The 22,774-nt window shown below is 34.9% G+C and overlaps 1 protein-coding gene across 16 annotated transcripts in view; it reads right to left on the reverse strand.

Annotated features, from left to right (window-relative positions):
• Window positions 1-3,202: 3,202 nt before the first annotated feature.
• TAF2 (TATA-box binding protein associated factor 2) overlaps window positions 3,203-22,774 on the reverse strand; it is a 60,365-nt gene continuing 40,793 nt past the window's right edge. For 11 of the 16 annotated variants that reach the window (XM_036436856.2, XM_036436868.2, XM_036436865.2 and 8 more), the window contains 7 exons: window positions 22,150-22,219; window positions 17,640-17,749; window positions 14,382-14,611; window positions 12,970-13,125; window positions 12,381-12,486; window positions 11,622-11,741; window positions 3,203-4,700 (listed from right to left, as the gene is read on the reverse strand). In XM_036436856.2, coding sequence (XP_036292749.1) covers window positions 4,408-4,700; window positions 11,622-11,741; window positions 12,381-12,486; window positions 12,970-13,125; window positions 14,382-14,611; window positions 17,640-17,749; window positions 22,150-22,219 — 1,085 coding nt within the window. In that variant the 3' untranslated portion in view covers window positions 3,203-4,407. The remainder of the gene's footprint in view (window positions 4,701-11,621; window positions 11,742-12,380; window positions 12,487-12,969; window positions 13,126-14,381; window positions 14,612-17,639; window positions 17,750-22,149; window positions 22,220-22,774) is intronic. The other 5 variants (XM_036436857.2, XM_036436862.2, XM_036436859.2 and 2 more) reach the window with 5 other exon arrangements.

A 22,774-nucleotide genomic window follows, 5' to 3' on the forward strand; every position in this document is an offset into this window, starting at 1 on the left:
TACTGTGAGCACTGTGAGACATGAGAAAAGAGAAAGCACCAGTTCTCAGTGGTGTGACCTTTGAGGACAGGGACTCTGTCTTATTGACAATATTATCATCATCATAATTTAGGCTCCAGCAATGATCAAAATATATTCATAGCTGAGGGTTACAATTCTATTAGTAAATTTCCTTCTCAGCAATTACGTCCTTCACCCAATTTTCCCTACTGTTAACATTCTCACAGTACATGAACAGAACTAAGAAATCAACATTGGTCCATTAACTGAACTCCAACATGGATCTGGATTTCCCTAGTTTTTTCACTAATGTCCTTTTTTGATTGCTGCATTCAATCCAGGAAAACCCATGTTCCCTTGATCTCCTCTGGTCTATGATGGTATCTCAGTCATTCTTTCATTTTCATGAATTTAATAGTATTGTGGAATTTTTTGCAGAATATCCCTGTTTGGGTTTGCCTGGTGTTTTTTCTCATGATTAGACTGGGTAGCCTGGGATTGTGGTTATTTATAACTATAGAGATGCCTTTTGCATCTTGGCATATGGAGGAGGACATGATACTAACAGAACTTCTCACTGGTGATGCTTCCCATGATCACTTGGTTAAGGTAGGGTCTGTCTTTCTTAACTGTGAAGTTACTCTCTTCTTCAGAAGTCATTTAGGCCAGCCCCCACTCAAAGGCAGGGATGCCAGAGGTTAAGAGCTTTCACAAGGATTTCTATGTAAGAATGGTATTCTGATCAAAGTATCTTTTTACTTTTACAAGACATGGGTAGTAGATCCTTTCCTTAAGAACTGTCCAAAAGAAATAAGGAGAACAAGAAACAAAAATTGTAAACTTCACATTCTAAGAAATTTGAAATGCAAACCCTCAACACACATGGAAGGGTTGCCAAGTGCAGAGATGCTGTTGAAAGAAGATGCCCATCCCTGCAGCTCCCAGGCACACTCAGCAAGAGAGGGAAGTCAGACAAAAGAAGAAATTAGAAAATTAAATGTAAAAAAAAATTAGGAAAGAGGTAATAAAAGTACCATCATTAGCAGATTTGATTATTTTCAAGTAAAACCCAACAAATGCATTAGCCATATTGTAAGTAATGAGGATTGAGTCATGTAGCTCTAATGGTTAATTTTATTTATCAGTTTGGCTGGGTCAAGGAATGCCCAGATAGCAGGTTAGACATCATTTCTGGGTGTGTCTGTGGGAGTGTTTCAGGAAGACATTAGCATTTGGACTGGTGAACTCAGTAAAGCAGATGGTCCTCCCCAGGTCTGAATAGAACATCAACATGGAGGAAGGCTGACTGTAGGAGAGCTGGGACATCAATCTTCTGCCTTTTTTGGTTCTCAGACCTACAGAACCAGACTGAATTCTATTCTGTGGGTTCTTGCCCTCAGGCCTTTGGATACACCACTGATTTCCTGGGTCTCTAGCTTGTATAATAGATAGCAGATTGTAGGCCTTTTCAGCCTTCATAACCATGTGAGTTGATACTCTGTAACAAAGATGTGAGTTTCTGTTTCTCTGTGAACCCTGATTAATCAAGTACAAAATCAGCTTAAAAGAATATACATATTATAATGAAAAACCCCCACCATTTATAGAATGCCAGACCATAAAATAAACCACCTTATGATGTAACTAAAAAATACTATATTGATAGTAACATCAACAATACATTAGCTATTGATTTAACACACAACCAATACTTACTACAAAAACAACTTCAAGGAGAAGGTAGACTGATTCCAATATTTATATAGAAAAATACACCCAGAAAAATTAAAAGTTATAGGGATGGAAAGTTGACCAGTGGAAGCCAGGGAGGGACTGGGTGGTAGGAGAGTTGACTACAAGAAGGGAATTCTGGAGTAGTGGTTGGATATACAAGTCCAAGTATTTGTCAAAACCCATAAAAATGTACAGTATAAGGAATATTACAGTATATAAATCAATAAGTCAACCAGGAAAAGAAAACAACCTACAAGAATAATAAAAACAAAAAAAAATTGACAAAGAGATTAGGGGAAGCTAGCTCTACTGTATCTGGTAGTTACAAGTAATCTAAACAGTGTGGCATTGGCTGTTCAGCACACAGATCCATGAAACCAACTACAAAGTTCAGAAACAGAAATACATTAGGAAATTTAGTACCTAACATTTGAAATCTAGAGAAAAAAATATGTTGTTTTAAATACACAGTAGTGGGTAGCATTCTAGAGGGGGAAAGAAAGTACCCTACCATCTATTAAAATACATTCCAGATGAATTCCAGTTGAATAAAGGATATAAAACTAAAACATAAAGCTTTTAAAATAGAAAAAATGGGAGAATTCTTCTATAATCATGCATTGAGGAAGACATTTGTTAGTATGACACAAAATGTGATAGTAATAAAAGATAAACTATACAAAAATAAAAAATTTCTCCAAGTATCATTTGCTTTAAAAATGTATATACCATATAAACTTATTCCAGAAAGATGTGTGTAATACCAGCAACAGTGACTGCCTCTGGGGAATGATAGTAGAGAGACTGACACTAGAACTTTGGATTGATTATGCATAATTACCTATTTCAAAAATATAGTTTGCTCCTAATCATCAGCATGAATAGCTGAAAACTCACAATAAAAAAAAAGTTGCTCATAAGAAACATACATTAATATGCTATTGAGAAATAACATAGTGCCCAATATAGTGCTGAATACATAAGAGATGCTTAAATTATGTAGGTAGTTATTTGTCACTGTCTTCCTACAACTAATTATTTTGAAATATATCATTACTATTTTCAAAGTTGGGAATTCCATATATGGTATCACTGCACACTGTAATATTCCATTTTTCCAAGAATAATTTCAGTTAGTCAACAGGTAATTAATTGGAATCTTTAAATCACTGCCATTTAGATCCTTTGATGCCTGATCAAATTCCCTTTTACTTACACTCCTGGCCAACTATGCTGGTTTACAATTCCTGAGCATGCCCTTACTTTCTTCCATATTTTTGAAAATAACGTTTGTTCTGTTCAGAGAACTGTACCCCATCTTTGCCAACCAAAATCATTATTCCTAAAAGGGCCAGTGCCAATCCCACCTATCCACAAACTAACCTCCACACAAACTTTGTGGGCAGGTATTCTATGTGCACAGACATAAGGAAATAAAGGTTTAAAAAGATTTGTAAAGGCAGAACAATCCATTTAAAAAGTCGTTTATTAAACAAGTTAAATACAAATAAAAGTATATTGAAAAATCTAACTATTGGATCCCTTTGAAATATCTATTCTGGGTCTAAGAAGTATTTTCCAAACTTCTTACTGATAAGGGAAAGGATAAAAATACAACACATATTAAAAATTTTTAAACAATAAAGTACATGGTAAATTCAGAAATAAAAACAAAAACATACAAACTATTGAAGTATGAAGCCAAAATGTTCATGTCTTCTAAATGCCTGTGTATACTCACATGAGGGCCAAATTGTCTATGTCCAAGTTAGGAAAGTATCGACACCATTTTAAAGTATCATAACTTGTGCCACACAGAAATAATTTTAGATGTGTTAGGTATGTAATTTGTTAACATTTAGCAAATATATTCTATGTATGGACATATTCACTTATCCTTAATGAAAAATAACATAATTTAAACATCTTGATTTAAGAACTGGATCTGATGGTTCTGTTAAATTCCAAAATCATAATTGCCAAATGCATTATCAAAAGTGTTTTTCAAATTTTTATTTCTTTTCTCTCTCTCTCTCTCTCTCTTTTTTTTTTTTTTTTTTTTTTTTTTTTTTTTTTTTTTTTTTTTTTGTAAAGCTGCTTCCAAAAATTTCAGGATTTTAGGGCAAAAGAAAATACCATGTAGTCTTGTTTATAAATTCTGATGCTTAGGTTCTACGGTTAACACACACACAACATGCAATAGAGACTCCTATAGAAAAGCTTCTGTTTTCTTCAGTAGTTCCAAATGGTGTTATGTAATATGTCACTTGAAATAGTGGTTCCAGCACAGGCTTGGCAGTAGCTTCTGTTTAAAACTTTGCTCGATAACATCCATCAAAGGCTTTCAAACATACTTTTTGGCAGCACACATGGAGTTTGTGGTGTGAATGGGGACTGCCAGTGGGTATGAGGGCCTGTATGAAAAAGCGTTTGCTCTGTGTGTGGGGTGCGTGTTGTGTGTGCACACTTTAAGGAGGTAATGGGATGAAATGGTTTATTCAGAACATAAACACATTTTCCTTATCACATCCCAACTGTGTAAATAATATAAATCAAATATTTAGAATTAAAATGGATTCTGAATTTCTCTGAGAGGCATTTTTTTTTTCCTTTTATCGTTCTTTACGGAGGCCAAAGCTTCAGTTATACCTCTTCCGGACAGAGGCAAAGGTCTCAGTCGGAGAGAGAAGGAGAGCGAATAGACCTGCCGCTGGCAGGGCTGGAGTAGGTGAAAGGCTCCTTGTCCTTCTCTTTGCTCTCGTGCTTGTGCTTGTGCTTATGCTTGTGTTTGTGCTTCTTCTTCTTCTTCTTGTGCTCGTGGTGGTGGTGGTGATGGTGGTCACTGTGTTTGGAGGATGTCGATTCTTTAGAAAACACTGAGAGTGGAGCTGTTGCAACCGGATGCATACTCATCTCCAAAGGTGACTGCTCTTTACCTTCAAGATTAAAAACACCCAAATGAATTCCTGTTGATAACAAGGAAAGTGAAATGAAAGTAAGAGAGAGTATAGAACAGAGGGATTCCTAAGTGTTTATTGCTTTAATGGGCATAATTAGGAACAGAAGTATCATCCAAATAAGTACACACAAACAAGTTTCCAGCATCATGGCCAGGAAGTTGATTATTTCAATTCCTATAGTCTATACAAATTATGACATATACCAATGTGTTATCAAACAATCTTCTAAAAATTAATATTTACTATTTTAAAGTACTATGAAGAGACAATAATAACTACACTGCTATAGGTTAAGACCCACACTGGTCAATGAAAACATAGCTTCTTTAACTACAGCTGTGCCCTAAGCTATTGGGGGTAGGGAGGTAGTAGCTCTGTGTCTATGACATCGGGAGAACCACTCATACACACCTACCACGGTATACTAAGCTACTGACAGCAACATCCAAAAAAAATCCCAAATTTCTACAGTTCAGTAAGTTAATTTCTAGGAATGAATAGGCAAAGTGAACTCTTTAAGTATATTCAGCATCCTTAGCTTAAGAAACCTAGAAAAGGTAGGGAGTGTATAAAGAGGATGTGTCACTTGAAGATAAGATTCTTATAATTAAAAACAAAACACAACCTGAGAATCAGGAGACCTGTGCTCCAGAACAGGCTCTGCTGTTAACCTTGAGCATGTGTTTATCCTTCTCTATCTCACCTAAAAAATGGACCAAATGTCTTTCAAACTTCTTTCCATTTCTAACATTCTATCAGTTTATGAATCAACAGTAGTTTTCAGACTCCAGTGTCCAAAAATTGCTTCCTCCAGGCCCGATACTCCTTGGGCCAAGCCCTAAGGAAAAATTCTTTCTGTGTTATTCTAGATTAATGTTACTGCCTTACTTGCAGCCAACTAAAAAAAAAGCCCAAGAATTATCTCAGAGCCCCTCCCTTCGAGATCTAGTTGGTTACACCAAGTCTTGTTGATTCTCACAAGTGTCTATTAAATCTGCCCCCTAACCTTGTCTGCAAGTGTATTAATTCCTACCTCCTCACCTCACCGGGATTACATAGTACTAGTCTAGCCTTCTATTACTTGGTTTCTTGGCCTGCAGTGTCCTCTACTCAGATCCATACTTGACAAAGCTGCACAGCAATAGTTCTCAACTTGGGGCACTGTTGCCCCAAGGGTTTATTTGGCAATGACTGGACATGTTTTGGTGTCACCACTGGGATGGGATTGGGGGAGGAAGTGTGACTGGCATACTGTGGGTAGAGTCTAAGGATCCTGTCAAACAGCATACATTACACAGGAAAGCCCATACAGCAAAGAATTTTCATGGCCCAAACGCCAATGGTGATCAGGCTGGGAGACCCCGCTACATAGAGGTCTTCCTAAAAACAAAGCTAATCATACTTATCTGCTGAAAAGCTCAGTTCAGGCGACAGAATAAAAGCGAAATTCTTTGAACGCCAATGAAACAGTTTCTGAAAAAGTATTTTTTTTATCCAAACTAAAAAACTAGGCTTTGCACTGAAAAGCAATCATTTCTTTTCTTTTTTAAAAGGTAAGTTCTCAGCACTGATTCTGATCTAAGCTAGTCCCAAACCATTTTTTTTTAAATAGGCATCACTACAGATATTTTCTAAATCACTTTTAGCACTAATGTTGTTTACAGTTTATAATCTGTCTTGAACTTCCCTTTCCAGCCTTATCGGCCTATGTTCCTTTCTGTATACTCTAAGCTAGCCCTTCCACAACTCCATGTATTTGTAAAGGCTCCTCCATGGGCTTCGAATGCCCTTCCCTTATTTCTTATCCAACTTGCACGTTCATTTAATAAATATCAGAAATGAACCTGACAGACCAAGTCTTCTTGGAGCTGACAAATAGCAAAGAAGAGAGAAATGGAATAACCACGCGTGAGTAGTAAAAAGACCCAATATAGAGCAGGAGCAGAACAAGAGGCTTAAATTAGTTGAGGGTGGAAGTTGAAGGAAATCAAAGGCAAAATTCTCCACCGAGTCATGTTTAAGCTAACATACAGAAAGGGAGATGGAAAGAGAAAACATTTTAAGTTCTTTAATAATTTAAAATTCAGCTCAAATGTTATTGCTTTGAGAACTTTCCCCCAAAATGACCCCACCCTAATTAGTTCTTTTATATTCCCACAACATAACACAGATGAGAAACTTAAGGCACAGAGAAATTAAATAATTTGCCCAAGGTTATACTGGCAGATCTGAGCTACAAAACCAGAGCCTGACACTTGAGTCCCTGCTCTTAACCATTCTACATGTTGCACAGCACACACGTAGCACATCCTTTATCTTTGGTCTCTTTTGTTAGACTCAACACTTCTTGAGGACAGAAAGCCTATTATTTTAACTTTTGTATCCCAATGTGTTCACAGTGTCTAGCAGCCCTACACTCCCACCTCCTTACCCCTGCCGAACCTTACTAACCAAATGAATATAACAGAATTATATAGCTGTTGTGTTTCTTTTTAAATAGAATGTCAGATGAACTTAATCCAACTAAATGCAACTGAAGGTCACTAAATTTGAAGGCAGAGGGATAAAGCACAGAAACTGTGATAGGTCCTCCAACTGGTATTGACTGACTACTGTACTTCCTTTGTGTCAGGCACTGTTCCAATTCATCTGCCTATTTCAGTTTTTCATAACAAAGCATTTTTTAAAAAGGAGAAGTTAAGGCAATTTGGCTTTATTCAAGAAAATGTTACTCTTTGATTGAAATAGTTCATTTCCAGAAATTTATCCCACAAATGTGCAAAGACATATTCTAATATTTATCAAACTAATATTTGTAACAACAACACATCTGATAAAATTAATGTTACTCTTATCACTACTACCAACATTTACACTTTTATCTAACCTTTAGCTCTTAAGTTTCATTTATTATAGATAATATATTTTTTTATTTGCTGAACCTCTATCTTTCCTGACTAATTTTTACCAGGTCTAATCCAACATGATAAGAAAATGTAATTTTCTTCCCATGTGGAATTGTATATATAACAGTCAGATCTGGGGCACATATGAGATTACTTTCACACTAGCATAAGAAGGTCATCTATAGAATTTCCACTGAGAAAAATGCATACAGTACCATCCCTACCACGAACATTTTTACACATTACATCAGGCATTTATAAAATGGCTGGGAACTTGAAGCCCACCCAAAGCTAGGCACCACTCATTTTTAAGTTAATGAAAGCCCTTTCAATGACATGAAATGTATGTCTCTGTTGTAGGACAGCAGATGTATCAGAAAAAAAGGAGATATCTATATCTATTTTTCTATCTATAAAATTTACATTATGATTTTCTACTTCATGTTATACAGAAAGAATCAAACAGGTGTCCAGTTTTGTTATTCTACCCAACATAAGCTCTTTCTTAAGGGACCAAATAAAATGCATTATGGATAAGAGTTTGCTGCAGTCAATTTAACAAATGCAAAACAAACAGAAAACCTAATGTGGAAGTTTTTCAGCCCTTCACAAAAGTGCTGGTAACAGACAGTGAATAACCTGCTACGTTAATCAATTCATTCACATTAGATATATGTTTATATTTAAGACAAAACCTGCAGTTTCTATTAGGATAATTGTAAAGTCTGTTCTTTGGTTTCTTGTAAAAAAAAAAAAAATACAGAATTATGTAATTATAATTTAAGAAAAAGACCAAAGTCTGTTTTTCATATTAAGAGTTTCAAAAGAAAGAACTAGAGGGCTCTTAGCTTTTTGATATTTTTGTTTCAAAGGGTTTCATGCATAAGAACAGTGCTTCGCTGACTTATGCCAGAAGTCATCACATAACACAGCAGGCCCAACTAGGAACTCTCCTCTTCTTCCCCACAGAAACCACTAGGGTTTCCCTTGGCTTCTGCTCCCGTCCCTCCTCTCTGCTTTCATCACAGCAATGCCTGCCCGCAGACCAGGCTGCAGTGGTGGGAGAGAGGGCCTGGTATGCATAACCAAGTCACCATGGGAACCATAAACCCATTTCTACAAATCCCATTCCTGACCTCAGGAGAGAGAAAACAGTATAACGTAATGAAGGTATTAAAAATACCCCTGCTGCTTCTCCTCTCTTGTCCCAAATGGCTTAACCTCCCGCACATGTATCATCCCACCCCTAAAATATTCTTCTCACTATCATATGCAAGGAAAGAGAAAATTGGGGAAAAGGTTAAACCATGACCTTTCCTCTAAACAATTTGCAGTTCTTCTTTATCTGACCTAAACCCCCATTCCCTTTCCCTCCTCCCAAATAACATCTGCAACACATTGCAGTTCTCAATTATCATCTGGCTGGCTCCGAAGGACCCAAACAGGGGTCCCAAACTTAAAAGCCTTGGCCCTGAGGAGACAGCATAAATGAGCACAGACTACCAGGTGCAAACAAACGAAATCGGTGTAATAACACCTCCCTGCCTGAAGGGGCTTCTCAGTTCTTCAAGAGAAGCTGGGAACCCAGATTTTTATGTGCAATCTCTTCATTTTCAGTCAACTACAAAAAAACCTTATAAGACTTCTGGAGATCAAATAAAAGTTGCCTCGGTTGAATGAACTGAGTAAGGTCCCCAAACCCATTTGCAAACTTGACGATCACTAGAGACTTAAGAACACAGCTTCCCTTACCACTGTGTTTCATGCCTCTTTTTCTGAACCCCTATTCCCAATCCCAGGCCAAGATCAGAAAAGGAGACCCCTGACTCCTCCTGCTGGAGGCAGGAAGAGGGAAGTTCCTGTTTCACTGCCAGCTTTACTAGGTTAAAGGTGTGCTTCTGACATTCCAAAAAGTGGAGCTGAAAGTGCCCCTTCTCTCAGAAACATTGTTACACACAGTGCCTAGGTTTCATACTTCTGATCTTCAGGTGTAAGTTAAAAGGTTTTTGCTGTGTATTTTGGGAAACTGATGTAGCAAATATAGTAATGTTATCTACAGGAAAACTATTTAGATCCCCAAATAAATACATGTAGAAATAAACCTTTGGAACACTACCATTTGTAAAAGATAAGACTTACTCATTGGTCATAGGGCACTGAACAGCATAAATATGTTTGAGGAAATTACAAAGGCACATTAAAGAATCTATTCAAAATTAAGTTTTATCGATCAATCTATATATAATATTTTAGTATAATTTTGTATCATGACACAAAAGAGTGCTACACCAATCAAAGCTAAAACTTTAAAGCTTTCCTAACACCCCAACTCACCCTGTATTTCCTCCCCGGTCTTCCCAAATGATGCTATGAGAAGTACAAGACGGCAAAGAGAAAGTCCCAGAAATATGGCACAATAATACAAAAGCATATTGGTGGGCACAAAAAAATATTAAGATTTGCTGCTTTAGCCTAGCTGGTGTGGCTCAGTGGTTGTCAACCTATGAACCGGGAGATCACGGTTCGATTCCCAGTCAAGGCACAAGCCTGGGTTACAGGCTCGATCCCCAGTAGAGGGTGTGCAGAAGGTAGCCAATTGACATTCCTCTCTCATCACTGATATTTCTATTTCTCTCTTCCTCTCTGAAATCAATATAAAAAAAAAAAAAAAAAAAAAAAAAAAGGTTTGCTTCTACATAGGTTAGTGTGCCACATCACTGAGAAAAAACCAACGAATATATTTAGATTATTTTCTGAAACAGGAATTAATTTGAATTAGAATTCAGACAAAAAATTTTTTTTAAAGGGCATAAAGGCGCAGCAGAAGCATCACTCTCAAACTATTACAAGAGATTTGAAACACTTTAAGTTTTATAATTTTTAAAAATGCAGAAAATTTTTCATGTCTAGTAAAATTTTAATAAGAATAATGATGGCACAGCAAAATTACACCAAAATAACAACAACAACAAATCCCTTAAAAAGCCAAGAGAATACAAAACTAGCTAGGGTCAAAAAATGTAAAAATTCCCTTGTACTGAAGTCTCCAGCTGGTTTCCTTCTAAAATATATTTTATGAACTTAACACAATGAATGCATAAAGCACACAAAGAGATATGAGCACCCAACAGCTTGGGGTCACAATACCAAAATATTTTGAGGTGTTGCTTTTGTTTGAAGTCTCCCCTTAATCACAGTTGGTTCCCTACGCTCCTCAAATCAATAAACAGAAAACTCTTTTGTTTATATCATAAAAGCAGGGTTTATATAAGCAAACCCATCCCTTGAAATTTTAAAGCCAGATTAATGACTTTTGGAAAAACTATTCATTAAAAGTGATTTTGGTTATGTATCTAGTTTTTCACTCTCTGTTCCTCCAAAACTTGAAGACTGAACTTTTTCAGCAGTTTTGACTGTTTACTCCTTATTTGGATTATAATCTTCTCTTTGCAAGAAACAGAAGAACAAAGTAAGCAGAAGACAATGTAAAATAGTAGAGTAGTTAATAAACATATCTGAACTGAATTACCTTTTATAAACTTAAGCCCGATTAGTATGAAATAATTTAAAAGTCAAGAAGTGAATTCTGTAGGCATAGCATTAAGGGTTTTAATTGAAGCAATGAAAAAACTTTCAGGGGCAAGCAGAGAGAAGTAAGTAGTTGATTTGTGTATTTTCTGAAAGTACAGAGGCTGGATTTGATAATTTCTACTGAAGCTGGCATTTTCATATTATTCTCAAATAAAGCACTACAAGAGCAAAATGTTAGCTTTAACTGACATAAAATGATTTTCCTCCTTCCTTTTTACTTTTCTGTTATTACCAAGTCTTGCAAAATACTACAAATTCAATGTGTTGTAAGATCTATATATTTTATGTATTTTTAAGTTAATAGAGAAATTCCATGTTGTATTCCTGAAACAAATGTAATATTTAATGCAAAAAAAGAAAAAAAGACACTTTATGAAATTTACAGATTTGTTCTTGAGCAAAAAAATAATAATAATAACAATAATTTCACCTGTTCCCTTCCGTGCAAGTTCCATCCCCCACTGGGGCTTTATGGCAGGTGTGCCATCACCCCCTGGTGAGTGCTGAGGCATTAAAGCCCGAGAGCTAGCTGGCCGATATTTAGAGAGCCCTAAAATGCCAAAGGAGAAGGAAAAGATGAATTAATTCCTTTATTTCCCAAAGAAAGGCAGAAAGAAAGAAAAAAGCCTGGCAGGTTTTTATATGCTAGCCTTTAAACCAGAAGCAATTTAACAAAAAATTCTAATAATAAAAATAATACAGTTTTGCCCTGCCGGTGTGGCTCAGTGGCTGAGCACTGACCCATGAACCAAGAAGTCAAGATTTGACTCCTGGTCAGGGCACATGCCTAGATTGCAGGCTCAATCCCCAGTAGGGGACATGCAGGAGGCAGCCAATCAGTGATTCTCTCTCATCACTGATGCTTCTCTCTCTCCCTCTTCCTTCCTCTCTGAAATCAATAAAAATATATTAAAATATATATATTTTAAAGTAAAAATAAATAAATAAACAACAAATGTAGAAGTATAAGCATGCCAAATATTGAAAAAATAAAATGGAAAAAGAACACTTTTTGTATTTAATCTTTTACTCATATGTGTTAAATCTGATATAGTCTAATATTTCACTTTATACCAGCTACTTTCAAGCTTTACAGTTGTTCACTTGAAGATAAAGCAAAACACCCCAGAACAGTGGTACCTTGTGAACCCTCTCGATCGGCCCAGAAACTGCAATACACTAATCTTACCTGGAGTAGATGGTCTTTCCAGCATGTTCAAATGATGAAAAATGAATGCCTGGCTGTCATGAACAGTATCCATATCAACCTCCTCTTCCTCTTGAGAACTTGAAAACTAAAACACACACATGGAACAAAAGAGAAAAAGGGCCATTATATCACTTTATGTTTGGATCTTAGCTCTTAGGAAAAGTAGCAGAGAGGCCACAGGATATACCCCAAATAATCTTAAAAGGAAAAGTAGTAGGCTCTTTTTCTCAAAAAGTATAAGGCAGAGAAAAGATTATGTGGTCCAGCCTCCAAAAGGAGCTGAATGGAAATTGCTGAAAATGTAACAGCAACTAAAATCTATTCCTATATTATGGGAGAGTAGTGAGCTAAGGTAGATCGTGCACACATAGTTCCTCCCCAAACAGAGAAGAAGTATGTGACTATAGAAGTTAAACTATCGGTTGAAATGTTTTAGAGATGGACATTTGGGTTCTTTTATGATTCAGTCTGTCCCATCTGTTCCTAAGGAAAAACCAAGTATTCATAAAGATTTACAAGAAGGTGAATACCCTACACTGTTAATACAGGTTTAACCTGTATTTCTTACTCTGATTTTGAGTTTGACTTTACTGCTATCCTCATTCTTCTCCAGTATTTGACCAGGTTCTAGTGGGGACCCCAGTGGTGTATCAGACTTCCTCTTCACTCCCTGCTGATGAGCTGATATATTACATGATGCTTCCTTGGCAAGATGATCACCTTCCTGCGGCAATATTTAAGATCAAAATTAGATTTCTGAAAACAAGTAGCTATTGCAAACTAATAGCTATTGCAACCATGCAGATTAGAGCATGCCCAATGCCTATAAGTTATCAGCAATGGGCTAAAAATAAATTTCACCTTTTCCTGTCTGCTAATTTCTTAGGGAAAGAAAAAAGTTATTTAAGTGAACTTTCAGAGCTTTCCCAAAGGAATATATGTTTTGGTGTCATTTTCTCATCTTATCCTAAAGACTCAAAGTGTGAATATGGATAAATTAACATATATGTCCAAGAATTATGAGCATATTCACTTCCATAGATTTATAACTATTCAGATCTGAAAGAGCTCTTTAATGAGACCTTTTCCCCCTATGTCTTACTTCTTCATAACCCAAACTCAAGGATACATTTTAAATTTACAATAAATAAGTAAAATTATATTTCAGAAAATCTAGGTGAATAAGTCATTTGAAATGACTTGTTCTAACTAGCATAGACAGAATCTGAGTGTTAAAGTACCAAAACACCAGTAGGGAATTGCCAGGCAAGTAATCTGGTCTAAATATTGGTGAAAAATGAAGCTTTAAGTATTGGGAACATTTTGTCATCAATAAGAAAATTATTTCTGAAAAATGTCCTTTAAATTACAGTAAAATGGTTGATATGTATCCTAAAGGTTTTTCTACAAAAATCTGGTAATTTTATAATACATAGCTAGAAATAAAACTTTTTGAAAGGCAAACATAATATATATAAAATTTTAAAATGTAATGCATAATCTCCTCCCAAATCAGATTACTCATTTACGTGATCATTTATTATCTTTCTACTTATTTATTTAATTCAAAAAGTTTTTCATTTGGTAGGCAACCATTATGTTTAGAACTGTGCTAGGTATTACACAGAGTGGGGGGGGGGGGAAGGAAGTTCAGTGTTCCATTACCATATGAACAAGAAGGTTAACATATAACAGGTTAAATATTCATGTCAATTTTCTTCTACTTAACGAAGAAATTCTATGCTCAGTATAAACAATCATTATGTCGTCATAAAAGGAGTATAATAATGGCAGCACTATGTAGTTGTCAGTAGCACTTTGTCAACTACACAGTGCTAAATGAATGCCAGCAGTTTCTCAAACAGTACAAAAAAAAAAAACTGTTTGTGGCTTTAAAACTTGCCAGTTCAAAAGAAGCAATTCTCTTCTCTAGAGAGCTCAATATAATAAAATTACATCTGTAACACATGCAATTCTTACAGGGTTCTGAAATCCAACTAGCTGTGCGTGGCCACTTGGATTAATTGCAGTTTCTTGGTTGCCCGTGATGGCCTCTGGAATTATGGTTGGATTCAAGACAGCTTTTTTCTCTTTTAGATTAAGAACCAACCCAAGCTCTGGCAAGGGTAAGCAGGAAGGTCTACTGAGGCCAAAAAGTGTGAAGTACAAGTCCACAGCACCACACCGTAGCCTCCAGTCATGTGAAGTACCTAAAAAGTAAATAAAAAATGAAACTCAATATATACATCTAACTGTACATTTTCATGTTCCAGAACTTGTGCAGAGGGAATGAAAGGATTATCATGCTTAAAAAGAGCCATCCCTTGACCTAGGCCCCACTGGAAAACCCTCTACCCTAAAAATGCATCTTAACACAGATATTTATAAATTGTTACATAAATAATCAATGTTTGTGATTGAATTAATGAACGTTATAGTTGAAAAATGTTTTTATCATCACACCATTCTTCTTTAGAAAATGAATTTTTAAAAAGTAATGTTTTCTGCCTTTAAAATGTTTTCTCCACATCGTTCATTCTCAGTTCACCTTGTCTGATTTTCTTCTTTAAAAATCTTGTTAGAAAAACAGTGCTCCATGAACCTTCATGAACCCAAGCATTTGAAACATATTCTAACTTTCAAATTTATTATGTTCAGGTTTTATGTAAATATAAGAAACCCTACAACTACTTGAAATAACATAATTATAAAATTGGACTTACTGTAGAGGAGGAAAATAGTTTACCAAACACCTTTATATTAGTGTTGATATACTAGGTGCTTGTTTAAAAAAAAAAAAAAAAGTTTTATGCCCTAAAAACTATTAAAAACATACACAGAGAGAGAGAAATGGGAAGAACAATATAAAATGACAGTAAGAATTTACACTGGAAATCCATTCCCTTCTCTGGAATATGCATATCTGGACACTTTACTGGCCTGACATTGCTTCATTTTTGAAGGCCTTCATTATTCTTCTCAAACCATCAGAATCCTGGGCCTTTCACACAGAGGCTGGAGGGGCTCAACCCTCTAAAAGGGAGGGATCCTGACAGAGCAGCTAGCCCTGTATTTATGTATTCGTGTGTGTAGCAAGAAAAGGAGTAAATCTTAGGCATTGTATCAGCTAGGAAAACAAGAATGGTTTAGGGTACATTTGTACTGGAAGAAAACCCTGAAGAACAATATCACCTAATTAATTATGTCTGCTGCCATCCTGACTATTTTGTTATAGATGTCATTGAAACCAGTTAAACAACTGAGTTTGAATTCTTGAAGCTTATAAAAAATTATTTCAATTTAAAAAACTATTATTTTAATTTTAAAAAGCAAATAAAAGTGTGTTTTCATAAGCTAGGATGTTCAGTTTTGTGTTTTCATAAGTTAGGATGTTCAGATTAAGGATAATTAGGCAGCATAGTGAAGGCTGCTAATTTCACTAAACCACTACACTATCCCTTTTTACTTTTTTTATATGATTCTACTGATTCTTTTTTTTAGAGAGAGAGGAAGGAAGAGAGATAGGCAGGAACATCAATGAGAGAGAGAAACTTTGATCAGCTGCCTCTGCCTCCTACTGGGAATCAATTCTGCAATCTGGGAATGTGCCCTGATCGGGAATCGAACTAGTAACCTTAGTTCACAGGTCGAAGCTCAACCACTGGGCCACATTGGCTGGGCTATGGTTTTTACTTTTTATTTCTATGTGGGATTTTTGATTTGGGTTTACCTTTAGTTTGGATGGAGGGATCAACATTACTGTTTTGTTTCTGAGGGAGTTCCTCGTGGTGTGTTTTCCTTCAAATAACTGATTTATAAATATTAAAATTTAAGGCTACGAGAGAGCTAAAAAATAGAATAGTGGTGCTTCTGTTAAAATTACAAACAAACAAACAAAAAGATTAAAAAAATCAGAACTGCCCTGTATTTCAAAACCATGGAATAAAATATTTCATTATAGTGGAATTAAGTTGAGCAGCATAATGAGAAAAATCACTTCTCAATTCCAGTTAGCTGTGTGATCTTGGGCAAGTCAATTGCCTGGGTCCTAAAGGAGGTTAGTTAACTTAGCTGGTCTTTAGATCCTCTAAGATCTAAAATGCTAAGATTCCAAATCAATCAATTCCACTAGACAGAGGCCCTGGAACAGCTGCCAATGTCTGTGACAACATTTTGAAGACCCTCTCACCCCAATCACTGACACGGCAAGGAACGCTCATCTATAAACACAGAAGGCTAATATGCAAATTGTCCACTTGGGAGTTCGACCAGGAGAGCGGGAGTTCAATCTCTCGCTATGACATGTGCTGACCACCAAGGGGCAGCTTGGAACATAGTGGGCAACCAGCAGCGATAGCAGGGCATTGAGGGAGCAAGAGAAGGAGGAGGTGGGGAGGCCAGGCCTAGGGATCCTACACTGCACGAATTTCGTGCACCAGGACGCCGGTATATTGTCATCACTTTCTTAATGCTGTCCATTCTGTCTTCATTGGCAGTGAAACTTACCGTAGGTACCAACCCTGCTTACATGGATCACAATAGCACTCAAGAAAAAAGGAGGAAACCAGTATTAATGTTCTCTATTCAAATCAGAAAGTATATGAAGACAAACCACCAAATAGCAAATCCAATCCCAAAAAAAGATCATCTCTTCATTTTTTGAAGTAATTGCTATCAAAGGTGATCAAGCCAAAAAGCTGCTAAGAAGCTCACTTTAAAAGTCACTTTTTCAAGACATTTTTTAATAATGTCCTTATAGACAGAAGCATGAAAATGTGTATAAAGTGGGACCAAATGGCAGTTCTGTCCCATCTTTCTGTCCATCTTACACTAAGTAAAAAACAGCAAATTTCATTTTTATTTGTATGTGTATCCATATGTTATTTCCTAAGAATAAAAGGAAAATACGTATTTTTCAACCCTTTGTAACCTTCTGAAATAAAAACAACAATAATACTTTGCAGGTTAATATTTAAAGCTCTTTAACTATCTGAGACACTCACATAAATTAATATTTTTGTTTCTTCAATCACCCTTTGGGGCAAAGTGAGTGAATATATCCTTAGCAAATGTTATCACATCCACCACTGTGAAGGTAGATGTTAAGTAGCCTACTTTAATAAAAAAAAATAAAAAATAAAAAAAAGTAAACCACAGTTCTTTAAGTATTGAAAACATGTTACAAAATGAAAATAATCCAGTCATAATTTTGTTTTTTTAAAGTTACTGTTTTCTTACCCGAATTCATAAGTTTCCAAAGTTGATCTACCAGGGCTTCATTGCATAAGGGGGACTCCATATTCTTAGTAAATGGTGGGTTCTTAGTCAACATGTGTAGAATCTTATGTCTGGAGGGGGAAAATTAAAATTTTGTCTATCATTAAATTAAAAATTTTGAAAATTACCTGTAGTTCCTTCTTTCTATTTTATCATCTCCGTTCTTAGATCTAGCTTCGTGCTTAAATTTCAATTCAAAAGGTTTATATTACTATACACCTTTTATACTGCCACCTTCCCCCCCAACTAAATTCTGATGGGTTTTCTCTTTCTAAAATTGCCTTAGGGTAAAGATCTTCTAAAACCTGACTCTGTGTATTCTTAACCAATTATTCTCTGTCTGCTTCTAAAAATGAATGTTTTATTCTTCTTAGAAAAGTTTTAAGAAAAAAAAAAAAACTGATCCGAAAATATAAAAATCTTAAAATGGGGCAAAAAAAAAGAATCACATATAGGCCAAGAAGTCTACATTTGAGATAATACAATGAATATAATTTTGTTATTATAGTATCTTTATAAAGCATGGAAATGTGCAGAAGCATTTTAAATGTGGAGATTGCAAAACGTTTCCTCAAAATAAGCTGAGATTTAGAAGAGTCAGTTATAACAAAGATCCTTACAGATGGCAACAGTTATACTCTGCTATTAGGAGTTTTTACCTGAACATATGGAGTCTTCTGAAAAACATCATAAAAAGAAGACAGAGAAAGAAACGAAGCAAGGAGGCTCTGATAGTAATTTAACATTTAGTAAAGAGATAAAAGCCAGGCCTATGACAAGGTCTGAGAAATTCAAGCCTCAGAGTAATGGCATGCTTGGATACAATGGAGGAAAAAAGAAATTGAGGTTATATTTTCTATCTATGCTAGCAAAACTTTAAAGAAGGTGGTGAACCTGGGAATTTTTTATATTTAATTATTGGTGGAAAGATATCAAGTCAGATTAGTACTTGAGAAAGAAATGGGAGAAAAATGGACTAGTAGGTTGTAGTTAAGTCACTTAATCCCTTTCGAATTCAATTTTATGTCTGTAAAACTGAAATACGTGGACTCTCCTTTTGTGCTTTGAAATTTTAAGGCCATATGAGAGACTACTGAAAGGCTATGAGAACAAACAAAACTTTATGGTATTTATGCAGATCAGTGCACTCTTTATAGCCACGCCAAAGAATTGTAAAGGGTATTCTGGGGATACCTTTGAAATTATTACTAAAAGAGCAGTAATGATTAATACATGTATTATTTTTAACAATTAAACATTTCTTTAAAAGGTTTGTTTTTCTTTAACAGAAGAAACAGAAAACAGAAGGAAATTTTTTACAATAGAATATTTATAGATGACTAAATACTCAAAAGGAAATAAAATTTAAGGAAATATGATGAGAATCTTATGTTTAATTTTTGCAGAGATTAAATATCAAAACTCACAATAAGCATATGTTTCAGACATCTGGAACAAACCAGAAGCAAGTTTGATGCTTCTAAGAAAATCATGGGTTTATGTCATATAGATACCAGCCAAAACATGGTATTATTTCACTAGACAATTAAACAGTTTTTTGGTGGGCTAGTCAAATACCATTGTCAATCACTATCTATAGAAATGGAGTCAAACCAAAACCAAAAAAATATTCAAAAACTCTCATGAGAAAAAGCACTGAATTGATACACTGTGATCATATGCATGCTTGTTTCCAAAATGAGAAGATAATTCCATGTCATCTTTAAAAATAGCCTATTCAACCTAATGCAATAAACTAATACATACTATGTTATTTGTCAATTATACCTCAATAGAGAAAGAAAAGAAAAAAGATGGAACAAAGAAAAAAAGACAAAGTTCCTATTCAAATTATAAAACACAGAGAAACAAAAATAGAGACCAATGTCCCAAGACACAAAAAGAACACATAAAATAACTATTGTGTTAACACTTAACTGCCATTAAATATTTTTAAAGGCACGTTGAGTTTTTCAATTGATTTTAGAGAGAGGAGAAGAGTGGTAGGGAAATAGAAATATTGATGAGAGAGAAACATTTATCGCCTGCCTCCTGCAAGCCCCCTACTGGGGACCAAACAACCCTGGAACATGCCCTGATGGGTAATCAAACTGGCAACCTCTTGGTTCATGGGTTGAAGCTCAACCACTGAGCCACCCTGACTGCGCAACATGTTGAATTTTTTAAACTATGAGTAAACTATGGGTTAGATGATTTTAAGTAAAGCCTAAGAAGTTCCCTATTGGTGCTCTAAATGAACCACATGAATTAAGAAGAAAGTATGTCAAAAATAATCATGAAATATATCCTTAAAGAGATTTTCATCTTGGATTATAAATATTAGAGCTCTTGAAATTTGAATGACAGCAACAGTTTTACAACAATATTTAAAAAGCAATTATTTATACTGTACAGCATATAATTCAGAAATATAAATTTTAAATATTAAATAATTTCATAACCTGCTTAAAATAGTTTTTGAAACACAATTCTAAGATCTCAAAAATATGCATCTTTTTTTAAAATACATTTTTATTTATTTCAGAGAGGAATGGAGAGGGAGAGAGAAACATCAAAGATGAGAGAGAATCATTAATCATCTGCCTGCTGCACGCCCCCTACTGGGGATCAAACCCGCAACCAGGGTTATGTGCCCTTGACTGGAATCAAACCATGGACCTTTTAGCTCACAGGCTGATACTCTATCCACTGAGCAAACCAGCAAGGGCAGAAATATGCATCTTAATGTTAGTTCTGTTGATGTGTATTGAAAAAAAATGAATACATGGTAAGTTTTATTTATTCTGTATTTATGCTTTCTGTTCCTACTTGCTATCAGTAGGATCTTACTATAAACTTTCAAATGCATAAGCTCTGCCAGAAAAGAGATATAGGCAGGACTTTTGCATATCATCTTTTACATAAATATGTATTTTAGAATGAATGATTATGATTTTTTATCCATGTAACATTTACCTTTATTATATAACAATCACAAGACAAAATATTTAAAATACAATTTAGATCACAATGAAGAACTATAAAAATTAACAGTAAAATTTTGTATAAAGAAGATTTATATAATAAGCATCGTTTTAAAACACTTAAATATAAGGTGATTTAACCAAAGAGCTGAAATGTCTTATGTGAATTCCTCATGCCCAGATACATTTCAGTGAGGTTAGAAGGCAGAGTTTGTTAGACTTTTTAGAAGAAAATAACTACCTGCCAACTGGTATATAAAATTGAGCAACACAATTAATGTCCAGCTCTATGTTCTTGTTTCCAGTTGGAATGGCTACAACCTAAGTGACTTTCCAGCCGCCAACATTTATTTTATGAAATCATAATGCTAAAATGAATAAAAATTTTAAGTGTGTAATATGTGCAACAAAAAACAAAAATTATTTAAAAAAGTAATCCTATTTGATTAAACCATAAACATCTTACTTTGCAAAAGAAAGCAGCAAAAAGATTATAAGGAAATACAAAAACAAAAATAATACCACCTACTTAAAAATATTAAGATTTTATATGAGATAGAAAAGAACAAATGGAATATACCAAAACATTGTTCTTAATTATTTTTAAAGTAAGTTCAGCCAATCAGTAGAGGTTTCATAATTTGGGGCACTTAAAGGATACTTTAGATCAGTGTTTTTCAACCTTTTTTGGGCAAAGGCACACTTGTTTCATGAAAAAAATCACGAGGCACACTACCATTAGAAAATGTTAAAAAATTTAACTCTGTGCCTATATTGACTATATATAAAGTAATTCTCTTGAATAGGAATCAAATAAACACAAAGAACGTATTTTATAATTACTTTATTATGAAATATTAAGTAAACAAAATAGTGAAAAATTATAAAATTCTTGTCTTCTCTGCACCTACGGCACACCAGGCAACATCTCGAGGCACACTAGTGTGCCGCGGAACAGCGGTTGAAAAACGCTGCTTAAGATGAACTAAAAACTATTACATAAGCTTTCCTTAAGTTAAAATAGAAAGTATATGTAAAGTTACAGAAAATAAGTTTTATTTATTAACAGCATATTTTTAAACGTCTTCTCAAGTCAAATCAAGTTAATAAATTTAGAAAGGGTGTGATAAAAGCCTAACATATTCCTATGTTTTCAAAAATAAAAAAGACTTGTCGCATGTATAATCTTCTGAAATTATTCAATTTACTTTAGGACTTTAAAAAATAATTATAGCCCTAATCGGTTTGGCTCAGTGGATAGAGCGCCGGCCTGCAGACTGAAGGGCCTCAGGTTTGATTCCGGTCAAGGGCATGTACCTTGGTTGCAGGCACATCCTCAATAGGGAATGTGCAGGAGGTAGCTGATCAAAGTTTCTCTCTCATCGATCTTTCTAACTCTGTATCCCTATCCATTCCTCTCCATAAAAAAAATCAATAAAATATATTTTAAAAAATAAATAAAAAATTATTAGAGCACAATAACTAACCTTACATAGGGTACAGGGTCATTCTGAATCATATTAAGGAGCCACTGAAGTTCTTCATAACTCCTGTCCACTGAAAATAAAAATAAAGAAATATATTTGTTGCAATTATAACCAATTAAACATGTGACAGGCAAGGGGTTCACACTTAGTATTTAGGACTCTCCCTTGACTGGATTTAAATTAGAGTTGAAAGCTGCAGACAACTTCTTTATGTTTTTTCCCCCCATGTAATAGACCACTTTGTAAATTTTATAAGTATTATGCTATATGCAGCCAAAACATAAAACAGGACCAAGATTATGTTTCACTATAGCTCAAAGCAATGGCAAACAAAACAAAGCAAATTATAATTTATTGAGCCCTAAATTATAATTTATTGAGCCCTAAATTCTAAATGGACAGAATGTACTTAAATAAAATTGTATTTCCAAAAGCGTAAATCAAATTATAGAGGTCTGATACTCAATGGTATCTCAACTATATTATTATATAAAGTGAACTGTTTTTGCCCAAGCGGTTTCTTTCATCTAGGACCAAAGAGCAGACTTAACTTTCAACATAACATAAAAAGCAATTACAAAAATCGCGCTATAACTATAATTAACCAATAAAATGACTCATTAGC

This window comes from Pipistrellus kuhlii, unplaced genomic scaffold, assembly GCF_014108245.1.
Source record: "Pipistrellus kuhlii isolate mPipKuh1 unplaced genomic scaffold, mPipKuh1.p scaffold_m20_p_14, whole genome shotgun sequence".
NCBI classification, from domain to species: Eukaryota; Metazoa; Chordata; class Mammalia; order Chiroptera; family Vespertilionidae; genus Pipistrellus; species Pipistrellus kuhlii.